At 38.3% G+C, this 18,366-nt stretch overlaps 1 protein-coding gene across 5 annotated transcripts in view; it reads right to left on the bottom strand.

Moving 5' to 3' along the window:
* PHF3 (PHD finger protein 3) overlaps positions 1–9,784 on the bottom strand; it is an 85,957-nt gene extending 76,173 nt beyond the window's left edge. For 3 of the 5 annotated variants that reach the window (XM_025890360.2, XM_025890362.2, XM_025890364.2), the window contains exon 1: positions 9,445–9,784. Coding sequence is in view for 1 of the 5 variants with exons in the window: in XM_025890359.2 (XP_025746144.1) it covers positions 8,505–8,506 (2 nt within the window). In the remaining 4 variants the exon portion in view is untranslated. Of the gene's footprint in view, positions 1–8,504; positions 8,654–9,137; positions 9,256–9,444 lie in introns of those variants that run through there. The other 2 variants (XM_025890359.2, XM_025890361.2) reach the window with 2 other exon arrangements.
* Positions 9,785–18,366: the final 8,582 nt, after the last annotated feature.

Below are 18,366 nucleotides of genomic sequence, written 5' to 3'. Positions count from 1 at the left end.
ACTGATACTAGATACTGCTCAGAAAGGTGATCTAATGCCCTAGAAGATCCTCGATTAATCAAAAGTTGAATTATCTTCAATACTGGTTTCAGAAAAAACTGAACCAATGTATTCTGGGAGGCGGGGGGGGGGCGCATCAACAAAAACATCTAATAATATTCAGTTAGCTAGAAAATCAATTAACTGATAGTATCTTGGGTTCCAAAATTCCCATGATTTTTAGACTGCCTCCAAATCTACCAAAATTTCCTCAAACTGTCCTTGATTCTTTCTCCTATAAAAATGATGAAAGAAGAGGAAGTCCAAAGACACTCAACAATTTACTGGTTATATATTATATGCTGCTAAACATTTTACTTAAATTTAACACATTTATTTCTAGTAATAGGCTCTATATAGAAGATACATGTAAATAACTTGTTTTATAAAATAAAATTCATTTAAACAATTTAAATGTCTTCCCCCCAAACCAAAAAATAGCCAAGATTCAATCCCAGGTTCCAAGGCTCCATAGCCCATAGCCACACCTCTTCCTCTTTCACACTGAGCTACAAAGCTAGAAATTGACTAGATTTGACTCATCAAAGGCTCTTCTTTAAAAATAATTGTCCATAACTTTCAACAAATCAGTGGTTGCCTGGGTCCTCGGATAACAGAAGGCTAGACTGCAAAGGGACAGGAAGATACTTTGGGAGATGATGAAAATGTCCTAAATCATGAATGTATACATACACTGAAATTCATCAACCTGTTCATTTTAAGTGGAAAGTTTATTGTAACGCAATTTAAAATCCTAAAAAAAGGAAAGAAAATTTCCTCATTCTCACAAAAGTTAATCCCCTTCTAAACAGGATTTTACTACCTCTTCTCAAATTTTGCAATTTACTTATATTAAAATATTGATAAAACACTGAAATAAAATGTTAACTATCTGATTGATCTGCTGGTTATTTTACATGCATTCTCTAACTATACCATTAAAAGAAAATTATAGCTCACAAGGCTGACGAAAAGTCAGGAAAAGTTTTAATTCTCTAATTACCTGATTCTCAGTAACTAAGAAAAGCTCAATTATCATACATCACCAATACTTCCACCAATATGTTTTTAAGTTCAAAAAAAAATTTTTAGTATAATAAATTTCTGGTAATTAAAAATAATTTACAAAGATGTTAACTAAATGTTTACACAATCAAGTAGCTAGAACTACAGACAAATTAGTTTATCTGAATGTGCTGGAACCCAAGACTACCTCCTCTTCAAAGTTGCATCCCAATTAGCAATCTTTTCTTTCCTCAGATAAATCAAAAAGAAAAAAAGGGCAACTCCAGTTCTAAAAGCAAGTAGTTAACTTTCCTTCTTTAAAAAAATGTATGCTGAACCTACTAAAAATGCACTCAGTCTCACAGCAACACGAGTCTGGTAAATTCTACAAACTTCACCTGAAGTCAGCCTTTCTGTTACTACTAGCTGTGTGCTTTCAAGTGATGGAGACATTCAGAGTATTGAGAAATTATGATCACACAGCTCAAACTCACAAAGCTATAGGGAAGACCAGCCCACTCTAAATAGTGACCTAAACAGGCAACATATTTTTTTCAGTAACACTGCTATTAGTGAACCATCCTTACCTTAAGAGCCTGTGGCATATTTTTTAATCTCAATGGTAAACAATATTTAGTCTTTAAAGAACAATTAAAAAAAAAAGTAAAACATATTGTAAATAAGATGGGTGAACCAAACTTTCCAGTACAGGTATTTGGCCAAAACTGGTATATGACTTAAAAGGCGTGTTTTATCTGGATTTAAAGAAGAACATCAGGGAAAAAGCTTCCATGGTCAAATGTTGAGAAGGACTGGCAAAACAAAATTACATTTCTTTAATAATACCTTTAATTCTTTCAACAAATGTTTGCTAAGCATCTACCATTGAGACATCTCTAATATGCCAACAGAGAATAGGGTATAAAGCATCCCAAACTTAAGGGTCCCAAGAAGACAATTTTTACACAGCACATCACAAGACTAGTTTTCTTGTAAAATTGCTATAAATTCGTAAGACTGACTTTTCATAAGCAGTTGCAACTGGCTCTGGGGGCAATTCCAAAGAATTCCAAAAATGATAGTATATAGTCATCCCACAAGACTATCTTGAAAGTAACATTTAATGGAAGTATAAAGAAATTTATTTTAAAAAATCAGTTTCAAGCATTCAGTATCAAAAATAAAATAATAACATTTTATTGTTATTTCCATGCTAAACTGGAAAACAAGCTGACTGCAGGAGTATTAAGTCACTTAACATGAACATAAAAATCTACTAAATGCAGAGTGGTAAACTGGGTTGGATCATGGAAGAAAAAAAGGACAGTAGTAGAAAAACTAGTAAAATCAAAATAAAGTCCGGAAGTTAGTTAATAGCAATGTACCAATTTTAATCTCTAGTTCTGATTAAGGCACTAGCATTATGTCAGATGTACCAATCAGGAAAATGGGATGAGGATATATACGAACTCTATACAATGTCAGCAATTTTTCTATAAGTCTAAAATTATTCCAAATAAGTTTTTTAAAACACTAACCTAAAATTAGAGAAGGGGCAGCTGGCTGGCTCAGTCGGAAGAGCAAGCGACTCTTGATCTTGGGGTCATGAGTTCCAGCCCAAAGTTGGGTGTAGAGATTATTTAAATAAACAAACTTTTAAAAAATGATATTGTTTAAAGGTTTATTTTAAAAATAATAATAAAATAGAATTAGGGGAGATACCTAGTATTGTGGATAAACAATCAGATCTAATTAAGAAAAAAATTAAGAGTTGATTCAATACCTGTTAAGTAAACAGACTGAGTTAAACAAATTCCTATTTCTTACAATGACATTATACTTAAATGCTTCCTTATATTTGCCATTATAAGTTTAATAATTAAAACAAGGGAGCCTGGCTGGCTCAGTCAGTGGGGCATCCAACTCTTGATCTCTTGGTTGTGAGTTTGAGTCCCACGCTGAGTACAGACATATTACTTAAAAATAAAATCTTCAAAGGGCACCTGAGTGGCTCAGTCAGCTAAGCGTCCAACTCTTGATTTCAGCTCAGCTCATGACCTCAAGGTTGTGAAATCAAGCCCGCATCGGGCTCTACACTGGGTGGACTCTATTTGAGATTCTCTCTGTCCCTTTCCCTCTGTCCCTCCCCCCAATAAAAAAAATAATAATAAAATCTTCAAAAAAATAAAGAAAAATAAAATATAACAAGCCTATCTAGGGTGTACGCTATGTGACTAATGACACGAATATACCCAATTAAATCGATACTAATAATTTGGGAATATATATATGCTAAAATCAGAAATTATTTCTCAGTTCACAGTCACAACTCATGTTTACAGACCATAAAATATATCCAACTAAGTCAGGGAATTGGATAATCCACTTAATCAGTTATCACAGGTACCTGTGAAACAAACACAATTCTCAAAATTCAAGGAACTTACAGACATATAAACAAATACAACATGTAAACATCACAACAAAATACGAAAGTGTCATACTGAAAGACTGACATCATCACAGAGGAAGGTGAAACTTATGAGGCCAAGAAAATCTAAGCAGCTGGATCCTCAAGGTCCAGAGGATACTCCAGGCAAAGGGAACAGCATATGCTAATTATGAATGACAGAGTTTAGTCCTAACAGACCATTTAGAAAGACTCAGAATACAATTAAAAAATAAGTATTACTACCAACATTCTGAATAAAATTTAATCTGAGTTTGAAGATATTTACCACTTTAAAATACTTATTTTATCTTAACTCACAAAAAATTATACTGCAGCCAAATTTAGTTTATGCTGAAAAAAAACCAGCATGTATTTTTCCATGTATGACTAGAAAGCAGAAAGATTTAGAAAGCACCAACAGCACACACACAAAAAATTACACTTCTACAAAAATCCCCTTTAAATTAAGAGTACATTAAAATTATCTCAACTTTTCAGAAGCACCTTCAAAGTAAAACTACGTATTCTATCATGTTACCTCCTTAAAAAATATATATATATGTATCTATCTAAGCCTAACAATAAATCACTAAAGCTATCAAAGGCCCTAAGAGGTTATCCCATGATGAAGCTGTCTCATACAGTCTGTCTCATACAGTCTATATTTGTGTGTAAGTGTATGGGGATGGCATGGGGGATACAAATATATTCAGGAGATTATAAAATCTATGATGAAAACTTAGAGTAATAGTGATGGGGGGAGGAGAGTTTCTATATACAATGCTAAACGAAGATCTTATTACAGGGCAACATGTAAGCCAAAAACTGGAAAGAGAGAGTGATCCATACAAAAATGGGGAAAAGCAATCCAGGCAAAGACCTAAATGCAAAGCCTGGAAATGGAAACTTGGTGCCTTCCAGCCCCTATACTACAGTTTAAATTAAGCCATCAATTCATTAGTCATGCTTACCATAAACAAATTTCTAATAGGCAGTAGTAGTAGAAAAATAAAAGTACCACTAATGGTGACGAAAAACGTAAAATGATGTGCTCTAATTTTACACCAGGCAATGTTCTACATGCTTTACATCAGTAATTCTCAATCAGAGGTGATTATGCCCCTCTAGAGGACATTTGGCCATCGCAACTGAAGGGCAGGCTACCGGCATCTAGTAAATATACTACAATGCACTAGGAAAGCCCCACAACAAAGAATTATCCAGCCAGAAAACTGCTAAAGTTAAGAAACTCTGCTCTACATTTATTAATTTAATCCTCACAACAATGCTATATTATAATCCAGTAAACAAAGGAAGAAACAAATGAAGGAAGGAAGAAATTAATTGGGATCAAGGAGATTAAATTACTTGTTATAGTAAGTGGTGTTGAAATCTGAACCCAGAAAATTTCATTCGAGAATCAATGCACTTACCACTACCCTATAATATCTGTTTATAAAGTAAAATGCATTGAATATTTATTATGTGCCAAGCACTATACTAAAGCTAAATGCATGTCATTTAATCTTCACAACCACACAATTAGTAAGGTACTATCATTATTCTCAAGTCATAAGAGTGGGGCTAAAGCTTAGCGAAGTTACACCCAATATTATAGAATAAGTAAGTGACAGGGCTGGGACTCAATTCTGCTCTGAGACATAGGTCAGTTCTTAACCACCATAATATAACAACATTAAAGATGAATAATAAATTATCCTTCCACGACAGAGGTAAGGAAAATCACTAAATGGTTAAACCATGTGGTATGACACAATTCTAGAAGTATAATTCTATAGAGCAACACAACCTCATCAACTGCTCTAAACACACACATCAAATTCTACTCCAGTTTCACTGGTTAGAATCTGTAAGAAGCACCAAGGTTCATAACTTTTCTGAATTTATCAGGTAAAAGAATATAAGAACCCAAGGTGTCTGCCATACTAAGACTAAAGCTGACCTAAGAATCTAGAAAAAGAACTATCAAGTACAAGTTCAAACTGGCAAAAGCAGAATCACACCAGCCAACTGTACTGAGTTAACTTCAAAGTTTATAACTATATCCTATTGATATTATGGAAAGCATTAGCAGTTTGGATTAACCACAGAAACAGTGGAAGTAGTTCATCATTAGAACTATGGCCTAGGTAATAACAGTCCTGCTAACATGTACTTTTAGCATATACTATGTGCCAGGCCCTATGCTCAGTGTATTGTATGCATTATCTCATTAGTTCCTCCCAACAACACTGTGAGGTAGGTGCAATTATTGCATCTATTTTACAGATGAACAAACGGAGGCCCAGACCATTATGTAATTTACCCAAGGTCACATATCCAATATACCCAAACTGGAACCCAGGCAGTGTTGTGATTCCTGAGTCTGCACATTTAAACTACCATACTTTATGCACTCTACTCACATAACACAAACTAATTTTTCTGTTCTTAATATATCATTAATGAAATCCTAAAAATACTAAAAATAAAGTGACATACACTTCTTCCAAAATAAGTTAGAAAATACGCACTAAGCCACTCCCTACATATAAAAAATACAGTGGCTATCTATCCTCAGTGTGTATAAACATCATTTTGGAAGTTATCCACTACAAACTCTGCAATTTATTTTCACAGTCTACAATTTTAGAATTTTTTCATGTGGCCAACTCTCACGAATTATGAATGAAACAAAACTATTACGTTTAGCCTTTCTGTACAATCTACTATGCCATTTAAAACTTCATCTAATAGATTGTGTGGATTAAAACTTCTGTATAGTATTTTGAAATTTTTATTCAACTATTTCTCTTCATCCATCACCTCTCTTCATGGTACAAATGATGATAAAAATGAAAATCCCGACCATTAAAAAATGATCTAAATTAAACATACAATGCATAGAAGTATCCAGTCTATACATTTGACAATTCCTCACACAATGCCTTTTGTAATTCTTGAAATTTCTTCTTTTAACTCTAATACAATGATTTAACGCCCCATGTCTTTGAATCTTGTTTCTCAACCTAGGTTTCTTGAGGGTTTGAGGGTACAAACAGCACCTGGGTGTCAAACATTTTGAATCAAATCAATACCCTCAATTATCTTTTTCCAGTAATCAGACAGCAGAAACTAAAAGGGAGTTACCTTTTACTGTTCAACATACAACTGTATTTTAAGTGTCTAACAACTTGCCAAGACATTTTTGTAGTTAAAAAATAAAATGTCTAAGCTTCTGAAAAGATACTCCAGGATTCTCAGAGGTGCTCCAAGAAGAAATGAGAGAAATAAAGCCCAAGATGTACTGCTCCACACAAGAAAGTAATCAGCAGCCACTTGTCAGAAAGAATTCCTGAAACATGGATGAATGAAAATATTTTGAAATCAGCCCTCCTCCTGATACTTCATGATGTTGGTGAAGTAGTTATGGGTAACCTACAAACCTGAGATGGTGATTAATAAATTTCATTACCTCAAAAAATAAAAAGATTTTATCTCTAGACAAAAAATTAAGTAAAAAGGATTTCATGAGAAATCTGTGTAAAAAACAAGGAAAAAAGTGCACATTTAAGAAAGCAAAATGTATCAAAAAGGCAACACCATATTACCAAGGAAGATAACCATTACATTTCAGCACTCAAAACAACAGAACTGTATGCCTAATTTACATTCATCAGTTTTTTCCAAATATAATCCATACTATGTAAAAATCTAAATTCAAGATAATTTTGCAGTAATCCAAATTGTCAACTGCTGCTTTCCAAACTTTTATCAATAATAGTTTTATTAATATGCTATGACAGAACTCAAAAATTACCAACCTTTCTTATCTAATTCCAATCTCAATACATTTTAAATTTTAATAGTATGGCTTTAAGCCATTTTAACATAGAGACAACTTCTTTACCACTTTTCTATTCTGAAATTTGCATTTAACCAACGCTAATTTTCACCTACATTTACATACCACTTCTTTTAGATTTGACTTATTTGAATATGCAACAGATGAGTATACCAAAGGATCAACTAAAGTTATGTGAAGTCTATCCCAACGGCATGTGATAGATAAGGAAATTCACTACCTTCCCCAAGGATGCAAAAGCAGTATAATAAATTACATTTTCATGCTCTTCAATAAACGGACCTATAAAGCATGCAAGGAACAGGGGAAAACTGGTCCCATCAGTAACTCATTTGTTATCCTTTTGACAAATCACCAATACAGCTATCAAATAAAGCTTAAAATCTATTGTTGAAATTCTGCATACTTAAAAAGTGGCCCACTTCAGTTGAGTAGATGTCTTTCTGCAGCTCAAGAATTGACTGAACAGTGTGTGGCTTAATCAGAGCGATAACAGCTCCTAAGTCCCCTCTCAAATTATATTACTATCATGGGGAAGTTTGTAATTTAAAATAGTGATAATGAAAAAAAATGAAAAAAGTGTAATGATGGAGAAAAAATTCGTTATTGTACTATAGGGCTAGTAAACAGAAGCACTGGACAGAAAATAATAGAAAATTAAGAAAAGGTCGAGTGGTAGTAAAGGTAAAAACTACCCGAAATAATATTTACACATCTCTTGTGCTCCGGAATGAATATACAAATTCAAAAACAGAAGAATGCTGCAAAGATTTCTTGGTTCTTTGACTCATGTCTCTTTCCAACCACAAACACATCTACAAACATTTTCACAATCCCAAACACTTCATTCAAGAATCAAAAAATGGTAGGAAATGAATGAGTAATGCAGGCGTAGTTTCGGAAGATCTCAAACAACCAGTTTGTAAAAAGGAAGACAAGTCCGACCCCAAAATAGTAACTAAGTAGAACAATGTACTAAGTACTCCCTAAATAGTTTACTGCATCTTTTTTTTTTTTAGCTTAAAATAAGGTAGTAAAGCATTTGGGAAAGGCTCAGTAACCAATGTCTGATTTTAAATTAAGTATCTCTACACGTAATTAAGATTTTAAAAAGGTAGATAACAAAGCGTTGTTGCCACTTACATTAATGATTATCCATGATCATAATCTGCGAATGATTCCTGAATAGCACCAATAACCATGCATTCAAACTACCTCGAATCATAGTCTCTAGGAAATGGCACTTAAAAATCCAAAGATGGGAAAAGGTCGTCGGACCCGGCAACACATTGCTGGGGGAAAGAAGGGAAACAGGACTATGCGCCGTACCAACATTCTCTCCCTTTCTTCCTCCTCCCCGCCCCCCCCCGTGTCAGGTGATCAGTTATTTAGCACCATTAACACACACGTATCGACAAGTGGTTCATTAAATTAATCGTATTACCCGAAGGCCAGATTCTAGGCTTCCCATTTCAAACTAAGCAAAAGGAGTCGACAGTTTGGGTCCCGAGCACAAAAGCGCGCGGTTGCAGGAGGATGGATAGAGCGCCAACTCCCCCCCCTCCAAAAGCTGGGACGAGGCTGGGCCTCGCGGCAAAGGCCAATCCTGGCTTCCCAGACCCAGGGCCCAAAGCTCAAAGCCGGACTCCTTTGGAGGAAAGAGGTCCGAAGGGCCGGGTCCGGGGGCCTGCGGACCAGGCCTTCCTGGCAGCGCCCGCGGTCCCTGCGGGCCTGCGCGCCCGCGCGGCGGCGGCGCCGGCTGTAGGGCACACTCACCGCCGAAGGCCCGGGAGCAGGAGCCGGGGAGAGGCCGCGGTCCCGACCCTCCCCGCCTGACGACCTCGCCGCCGCGCCTCCCTCCCAGCCCAAGGTCCAAACGGTCCCGGGCTACAGAGGCGCGGCCCGGGCAGGCCGAGGACGTTGCGCAAGAGGTCGGTCAGGTTTCCCGGCTGCGCGGGAGAAAGGCGCGGAGTGCCCGCCGCAGGAGGGGCGGGGAGGCCCGCGGAGGCGCTGTGCGTGTGGAAGGGGATGGGGGAGGGGAGGATTGCCCGTCTCCCTGGCCGCGGCCAGAGCCGCAACTCACCCAGCTCCGCCAGACGAGCGCTACCACTGGCAGCAAGAGGAAGATGGTGGCCGCTGCCGCCGCCGCCGCCGCCGCCGCCGAGGAGGAGGGGGCCCGGTGGGTGCCGAGGAGAGGGGGTACGCGCAGGACGTCGGCGTCGCTGCCACAGCCTCTTTTCCTCACCGGGCCGAGCGGCTGCTGCTGACGACACTAGCCCGGCTTCCGCGCCGCCCTCTTTATCTTCGTAGCAGCCACCGCCGCCCAGGGCCCGAGGGTCGCTCGCCTCGTGGGGACCGTGCGGCGGCGCGAGACCCCGCAGCCATCGGCGTGCGGCGGCGGCGCGGGGGCAGGAGCCGGGCCGCGTCACGTGACCCCACTGTTTACCGTTCCGGGGGCCGCGGCCTGCACGCTGCGCCTGCGCAGTGTGGGCCCTCCCGCGCCGCGCCTCCGCGGGGCCCAGGCAGTCGCACTTCCCTGCGCTTCCGCGCCCCTCCCAGTCTTCTGAGGGCGCGGCACGCCTTCGGGCCTTTAGCTATCATCTCGCTGGCGGCCCGAAGGGGTGAGGCAAAGATCAGTTTTTCTCGATTGTAATAAGCACGAAGGCTTCATAGATAATGTAATATTGATAGTCAAATTTGCCCCCCCAATACTTTTCATTAATTGGATTTGCTTTCAAAAATGGAAGACTAGAGCGGAGTAGATGAGCCCCTTGCCCAAGAATCCCGGCTGGGTGTGCACAACAGTCCCATCATTAACCACCTCCATTCCCCTTCTTAGTCATCTTCAGGACTCAAGTTGCCTTCTCCAAGAATCATTCCTGGTCGAAGTCAGCAGTTCTCAAAATGTATCAAGAGGATCTTCTGAAGGATTCCGGAAACCTTTCAGAGAAGCTTTAACTCTTTGACAATTCCATATGTTTTAAGGCCAAATTTTCTTCATCTTCTTCAACCAAAACATGTAGCAACTGATTAAATTCAGAAGCAGGAGAATCCAGCCATCTATTCAGCCAGACCCTGAAGAAATGTGCAAAAATTTAAAACAATGCCACCCTTTTCATTAAATTTTGTTGGAAAATGTATTTTTCATAATCGATTATAACAATGAATTTTGTTATTTTTTAAAATGTTTTATTCTTAGATTTAATTCCTATGATGGTAAATAACTAACCCATATAAACAAAAGCTCTTGGAAGTGTATAGGGGTCCTGAGACGAAAAAGTTTGAAAACCACTGGTCTAGATTACTTGCTTCCACAGCAGCTTGGGCTGACCTCTATCTCGGTCCATTATAAACACTGTGAGATCATTGTTGCCAGTCATCACTAGGACCAAAATGAGCCCGTTTAAGGACAGGGATTGTGCCTTCTTTTTGCAAAGACCATTACAGTACCCACTAAAGAATGATAGCCAGCACCTGCTAGGCTCTTCAGAAACCTTTACTTGTTAATTTAAGCCTCATGCCAACCGTAGTCCACACTGTAGGTTTTGTGCAGAGTAGAATAATAGCTCACAGGCATGTGGTGAAGAGCTGTTCTTTACTCTCTCCAGACTTCTGGTATTTCGAGCACTCCCAATACTAAATACTCTTCCACAAAGGAGGTTTAAGATTGTCCTAATTCTACTGGAATCCTAGAATTCCATCCCTTGCCTTGACTCATCAATCCGTAAAAACTTGGTTTTACTATCTTTTTTATGTTGTTTTTTTTTGAGAAAGGAAAATAGAAATGAGTAGTTTTTTTTTCACTTGGAATGTCTGGGATGAATTGCATAAATAAATCTTAAATTTATTTTTACTCTTCTTCTGGACCTTAATGTGAAATTTGAAAAAGGCATTGGGAAAGAATAAGATTATAAACAAAATCCAATCCTAAGGGACTTACTAGAGTAGAAATCAAATGGAAAATCATTAGACGGAAAATTTCCTTGGAAGATCTGGGGAAAATTTACCTTGTTAAGGAAACTTTAGTAAATTTATGAAAAAACACAATGGAGGTAAAAAGAAAATACAGAAATGACAAGCCTGTCACATTCACAAAACAAAGATTTCTCATCCTAAAAAAGTCAACAAGCTTACCACAAAGCATGATGTTTTGACTCTTATTTTGAACCAGCCAAGCACCCAGGTTCACATTTGTTCATTAATGATCTTTGCTTTTTACTTCTAGATATAAACACAATCTGTCTTTACCCAGTCTATAAAAAGGTTACAAGAAGAAAGAACCATCATAATCATACTGGGAATGGCTTTAACAACATGGAGGACACTGCTTTGGTTAAAGGACTTATTGGAAAATCAGATTGTATTGATAGTGTTGAAACCTCCAAATTAACTCAGGAAAATTAAATTTGGTAGAAAACAAGACAAGACAACTAACAGTGGCTAATAATGACCAGTATACTTGTAAATGACTAAAAATGATGGAAAATGAAAATTGACAAAATTTGGATCTTGCAAAACTTTACCCAGGAATATTGAGCCTGGCGGAGAGTGAGGCTCACCAAGCTGGTATGCAGGTTAAGTCTGATATGAAAAATGCTTGTCATCACTGAAACACTGGTCTCTACAGTATCAGTTCACTAAAGATGAAAAAATGGGAAGAGTTAACTGCAGCAAACAGAAAATCAGTAAAAATATCAAATATATTTAATGGTTTTTTTTCTGGAAAACACTTTCTGTATACACAGACACACTTTCCTGTTAGTTTAGAATAGATGTAAATGTTTTTATTCTTAAACATGGGACCAAGGCAGTGAAATCAAAATATTCTGAATTCATTTTACTAAGATCATTGTGGAATTTAGGGGCTTAACCCAGAACACCATCGTTCCTTATGTCAGGCTTCCTCCCTTCCACACAATTTTTTACCTACTTTCTCCAAAAAGATAGCTTCTAGCTACTCAGGCTTTCAGCAGGAAACAGTAGGTGAAAAAGAAGTGCATATCCTGACCCAGGGTAAATCATTTGGACAGCATACTAGAGATCAGGGGGGCCTAGAGAGGCTAGGTCAAACAATAAAATAAAACTTTTCCATGCACAAGGCATAGAAAGGACCTTTGCAGACTTTAGCACGGGGAAGGATCAATTCTGTCATTAAGTGCTTTGACAGCGCTTGGCACAGAGGACATGTATTCATGTTTTAACTGGCCTGGAGTGGAGAGAAGGCATTTCTGACATAGCAATGCCTTCAAGGACAAGAAAGTTCCAGAAAAATCTCTGTGGTTCTGGAGCTGCAAACAATTCATTATCTGGTTGGACATACTGCAAATGAAAATAATTGAAAATCTTTTAACAAAAAAAATGTGTTAATGAGGGATGCGTGGGTGGCTCAGTCAGTTAAGCATCCAACTCTCAATTTCCGCTCAGGTCATAGTGTTAGGGTTGTGAGATCAAGCCCCACTGTCAGGCTCTGTGCTGACCATGGGGCCTCTCCCTCTTCCCCTCCCTCCCATCTCTCTCTCCCTCCCTAAAAATAAATAAATAAAATAAGTGTGATAATGTCCCTCCGTGATAATGTCATCTGCCTACTTGAAATCTTTCCCTGGTTCTCCAAAATAAAAAGAATAAAATCCAAACTTCTTAATATGATCATTAAGACACTTTAGGATTGGTCCTTGTCCAGTTCTTCAGCATCTTTTCTCACTATTCCCTGCTTTTTAAATTTATGATGCAACAACATGTAAGTTCATACTGGTTCCTACACACATCCATACTATCTTTCAACCTAAAGTCTTTGCTCATGCTGTTACCTCTGACAGGAATGCCCTCTTCTGAACTGACCCCAAACATCACCAAAGACCCTCCTACCATGTTAAGTGGATTGCTCCTGCATCCTCTTAAGAGGCAGCTCAACGATAGCTATAGATTTTATTTATTTATTTGTCAGAGAGAGAGAGAGAGAACATAAGCACAAGGAGCGGCAGGCAGAGGAAGAAGCAGGTTCCCTGCTGAGCAAGGAGCTCCAATGCGATGGGACGCGGGACTCCATCCCACAACCCTGGGATCATGACCTGAGCTGAAGGCAGACCCCTAACCAACTGAGCCACCCAGGCGTCCCAGAATATATAAATGTATCATAATAAAAATGGCATGAGACTGTCTGGAGAACAGAGACATGGTCGATTAACAGAATAGGATGGCCAGGAACAGTGGGAATGAGGATTTGCTATTTAATGGTTACAGAGTTTCCATTTGGATGATGAAAAAGTTTTAGAAATAATGCAACATTCTGGATGTAATTAATGCCGCTAAGTTGTACATTGAATCATGGTTAAAATGGCAATTTTTAAATATGTTTTACCACAGTCTTTAAAAATAAATAGTATACCAAAAACAATTAAATTGCACAGTTTAGATGGGTTAATTGTGTAATTTGTGAATTTACATCTCAATAAAGCTGTTAAAAAAAGTCTGGAAGCAGAAAAATGAATATAAATAAAATTTTTGTCTCTAATAAAGATGCCATCTCAAGTCTGTAGGGAAAGGATTATTTGCTACATGGCAACAATTGCGGGGAAAGTTGAAGTTGAATCCCAATCTCACACTGTATGCTAACAGTATTTCCAGATATGTTTAAGACTCCAGAAGAAAATGAATCTTTAATAAATGTGTCAGAAAATGGTCAAATGGGGCACTTGGGTGGCTCAGTCAGTTAAGTGTCTGCCTTCAGCTCAGATCATGATCTCTGGGTCCTGGGATAGAGGGAGTCTGCTTCTCTCTCTCTCTCTCTCCCTCTGCCCCTCCCCACTGCTCGTTCTTTCTGTCTCTCAAATAAATAAACAAAATCTTTTAAAAAAAGAAAAGAAAATGTTCAACTATATATCATATATCAGCAGGCAGATAGGTAAAATATTTTCAAAAGTCACCATTTAGTGTTGATGTGGGCATGTATAAACTCATATACTAAGGATGGAATATGAATTGATAATTTTCTAGAAAAAAATTGGCAAGGTGTATCAAAAGCCTTTATTTTTTAAAGATTATTTATTTATTTATTTATTTATTTATTTATTTATTTATTTATTTATTATAGAGAAAGAGATAAGCAGATGCTTAACTGAATGAACCACCCAGGCATCTCTGAAAAGCCTTTAAGTGTGCACACTTTTTGATACAGAATTTCCATTCTTAAGACTTTATCTAAAGAAATAGTAGGAGAGGAATCTAAAGATTTATGAATAGGGATGCTCATAAAATAAAATTGAAAACAACCTATAAGTTCAGTCATCATATTAGTATATATCTTACTGACTTTTTTTCTATATAACAATATATATGCACACATGCACACACACACACCCCTGCACCCCATCCCATATATATTTTAAACTTTTAATCTTCTGACTTTAGAATTCAACCTCTAGAAATTTATCTTAAGAAAATAAAAGTTGAGTACACAAAGATTTATATACAAAATGGGATTTACTGTATGTATTACTTTAAGTTTGTTTTTTAAAAATCAATTATATATAGTAAAGATTCCTCCCAGTTAATCATGTAGCTCTACAACAACATTTTAAAGGATGCGTAAAACTTGGGGCACCTGGGTGGCTCAGTCAGCTGAACATCTGGCTCTTGATCTAGGCTCAGGTCTTGATCTCAGGGGTCATGGGCTCATGAGCCACATCGAGCTCTATGTTGGGCTCCAAGCTGGGCGTGAAGCCTACAGGCATGAAGCCTACTTAAAGGATGTGTAAAACTTTATTTACATCTTCTGAATATTTAGAACATTTTCTCTGAAGTAGTGACTAAGTTATTGGAATGACCAAATGAACAGAATGGTGCGAAATCCTATCCATTCTTCCTCCTAGAGATCTCCAAAATCTGCCCCTCCTCTGGACTTTATTGTGGAAGTAATCTCCCCTCTAGTTCCCCTTCAATCTATTGACCACAGGCCAGGACACAATTTTTCCCAAAAACCAAAGCTAATTTAATAATGTTAGTCCTCTCCCTATGACCTTTCAAAGTTCCACACTGACATATAATCTTATGTTTAATTTATTAGCATGATTTATAAGATCATCCATGATCTGATCTCAAGCCACCAGTATCTTTTTCTTGCTCTTATGGTCTAGCCACCAAATTCCTATTATTCTGTGGGGCAATCTCATGCTTCCATTCCTTTGCACATGCTTCCTCTACTGGAAAATTCTATTTGGCAAACTCTTACTCACATGTCTCATTCATAAAATCTTTCCTAATTGTCTCCCTCCCACAGCAAAATACTTCATCCTCCACTTTGTATCCTGTACACACTTCTAGTATCCTGTACACACTTCTAGTATCCTGTACACACTTCTAGCCTGTACTAGGCTGCTGTCTTTCCAGTTAGAACTTGAGCTCTTGGGGGCGCTGGGAGGCCCAGACGGTTAAGTGGCCGACTCTTGACTGGTTCAGGTCATGGTCTCAGGATCCCAAGTCAGGCTCTGCGCTCTGCGTGGAGTCTGCTTGAGATTCTTTTCCTCTCTTTCTGCCCCTACCCACCCCCCTGCTTGTGCACTCTCTGTCTCTCAAATCAATGAATAAATCTTAAAAAAAAAAAAAAAAAAGAATTGAGCTCTTCGAGGACCAAGACATCATTTCTTTCCTGTGTCCCTAGCAGTAAGCACATCTATTGCCTGGCTTATTTGGTTAATGTTGCCCCACACTGCACTGATTTTTATGTTACTTGGTTCTGAAATATTTTTCTTTAAAGATATGTATATTTAAAGCAGCCATTAGTAGATATTGATATATTTATGTATTTATGCATGTTCTGAGTGCTATTGCACACTCTAAGACATTGAGAACTAACTTTGGGTAGACTGAACTGTAAACCTTTAGTCAACATGCGTTAGCACAAATCCTGCTGAACCCTCTCTTGGGCACTGTAGGTTCTGCTGCTGTTCTCATCATTATGTTCTACAAAGGGTATGCTTTGCTTTGCTGGAATTCTCTTTCTGTAATTTATTTTAGGTTAATCAAGAACAGTTTTTGGCTCATAGTGTCTAATAAAAGATGTGCAATTCATAGTGATGGCTTTGCCACCTAAGAAATAAAAGAATAGTATCAAGCTTGAAATGAAAAAACTAGCTGATTTGCAACGAACGCTCCCTCCATAGAAACAGAAGGAGAAACAGTAGGTAATGAGCACTAAATAGGCACGGAGGCAGAGATGGTGTGCATAGCCACTGATTTGAGAAGTTTTGTTGTTAAGGGAAGCATAGAAACAGAGCAACAGCAAGAGGCAACAGAGCTCTACTCAAAGGAGAGTTGTGTGTGTATGAGTAGTTAGTTTGCTGGTTTAAGTGGTGACCCTAAACCTTTGGAGGTTGGCCTTATATAGGCATAAGGATACTCTCACCATTTTAAAGGAGGGAAGAGTGGATAAAGCTACAGTTAAAACTGTTGTTTTGTTGTTGTGAGAGGATGAGGGAGTTCTTCCTAATGACTAACAGCAAGCAAAGGAAGCATATTGGAATATTTGAGGAGAAATGAAAAACAATGAAGTTGATGTTTCTAGGAGTGGAAAAGCAAGCCTACCAAGGAAAATGGAAGAGACGTTTTGGGTAGTTTTGGGGGTCTATTTAAGGTTTCAGTGATGATAAAATGAAGCCAGTTAGCCTGGTTGTGTGATTTACCTCAGCAACAGTCTACTACGCAGCAATAGGTATTGAGAATGTGGATAATTGGATTCAATTAGAGTTGAGGTTTTGCCAGACAAGTGCAGTGGAAGAAAAGAGAAGCAATGAGTGGTAGATAATTTTTAGGGAGTAGTAACATTGTTAGACCATAGACTATAAACAGAGGGATACAGGAAGTAAAGACAAGAAGAACATGCTAGATAATGAGAAAGTAGTGAGGTTCAATAGGCTGGCATCTGAATGAAGTAGAAAATAACAGTACAAAGGATGGTAAAGTAAGGATGGTAGAAGGCCAGGCTGGTGACCAAATTGAGGATTTCTGAAATCAAGACTATTGGAAGTGTTATAATTTCAGGCGATTACAAGTTTTCAGGTATGACTACGGGAATGAATATTTAAGGTGAAGTGGAAATGAGTGTCAAGGATGTGAGAGTTCAGTGTATTAAATGAGTCTTTACATGAAAACTTACACTGTGAAAATGACATGGTGGTTGGAGTACAGATGGCTGAGCTAGAAGCTAAGGGCATCATGGAAAGACAAGGGACAGGTAGATGATGGTAATGAGAAGGGGGGTAGAGCTGTAGCAGTTTTGCTTTGCGCCCCCCCCCCAAATGGAAAGAAATGAATGAGCTAGAAGAAGCTGGAGTGGAGAAATGGAAAGCCAGCCCAAGGTAAGAGGGGTGTGAAAAATAGGTAGTCTCTGCTTGAGAGAATTGCAGAGCAAATAAGGTCCTCAGGGAATAGCCAGATTTCAATTAAGTCAAGAACATGAAGGGGATCTGCTGAGAGGTGGTTAAATATAACTTTCAACTAGTTGAAGACTGATCTCCCAGTTGCTAGAGCTGTGATTTGTTCTCTGAGTAGTAGAGAACCAGATTTATCAGATATGATTAAGACAAGTTTTATGCTGCCTGCACTAGGCCCACTCGCAGTGGAAAAGCAAAAGGGTAGATCCATAGCCCAAAGGCATGGGAAGGATTACAACTGTCTTCACACCAAGCAGAAGATAAAGAAGGAGATGGTAGTCATTTCTGCAGCTTGCAGTTTCCCAAGATGCACTGAGTCTATGTCACTCAGGCCAGAGGTGGAGAAGCAACTTCAACGGGAAGCTCAGCAAGTTACAACAGAACATAAGCCCGTGAGGCAAGACTGACTTGGAATGAGGTGTGAGGGACTTCTCTTTTTTTTTGGTACTAAATGTAGTCATGGCTTTGTTCAAAAAGGACCAGTCCTGGCATTCCTAGGCCAGGTTGCCCATTTAAAACTTTTTCGAATTATATCACCGAAAGCTAATAACTTGTTTATAATTTGTGTTTGAATTCAA

This window comes from Callorhinus ursinus, unplaced genomic scaffold (genome assembly GCF_003265705.2).
Source record: "Callorhinus ursinus isolate GAN/ISIS: 27379988/994484 unplaced genomic scaffold, GSC_fseal_2.0 scaffold22, whole genome shotgun sequence".
Taxonomy (NCBI): domain Eukaryota; kingdom Metazoa; phylum Chordata; class Mammalia; order Carnivora; family Otariidae; genus Callorhinus; species Callorhinus ursinus.
The sequence above is the reverse complement of the archived record's forward strand: the minus strand, read 5'-3'. Positions and strand labels throughout refer to the sequence as shown.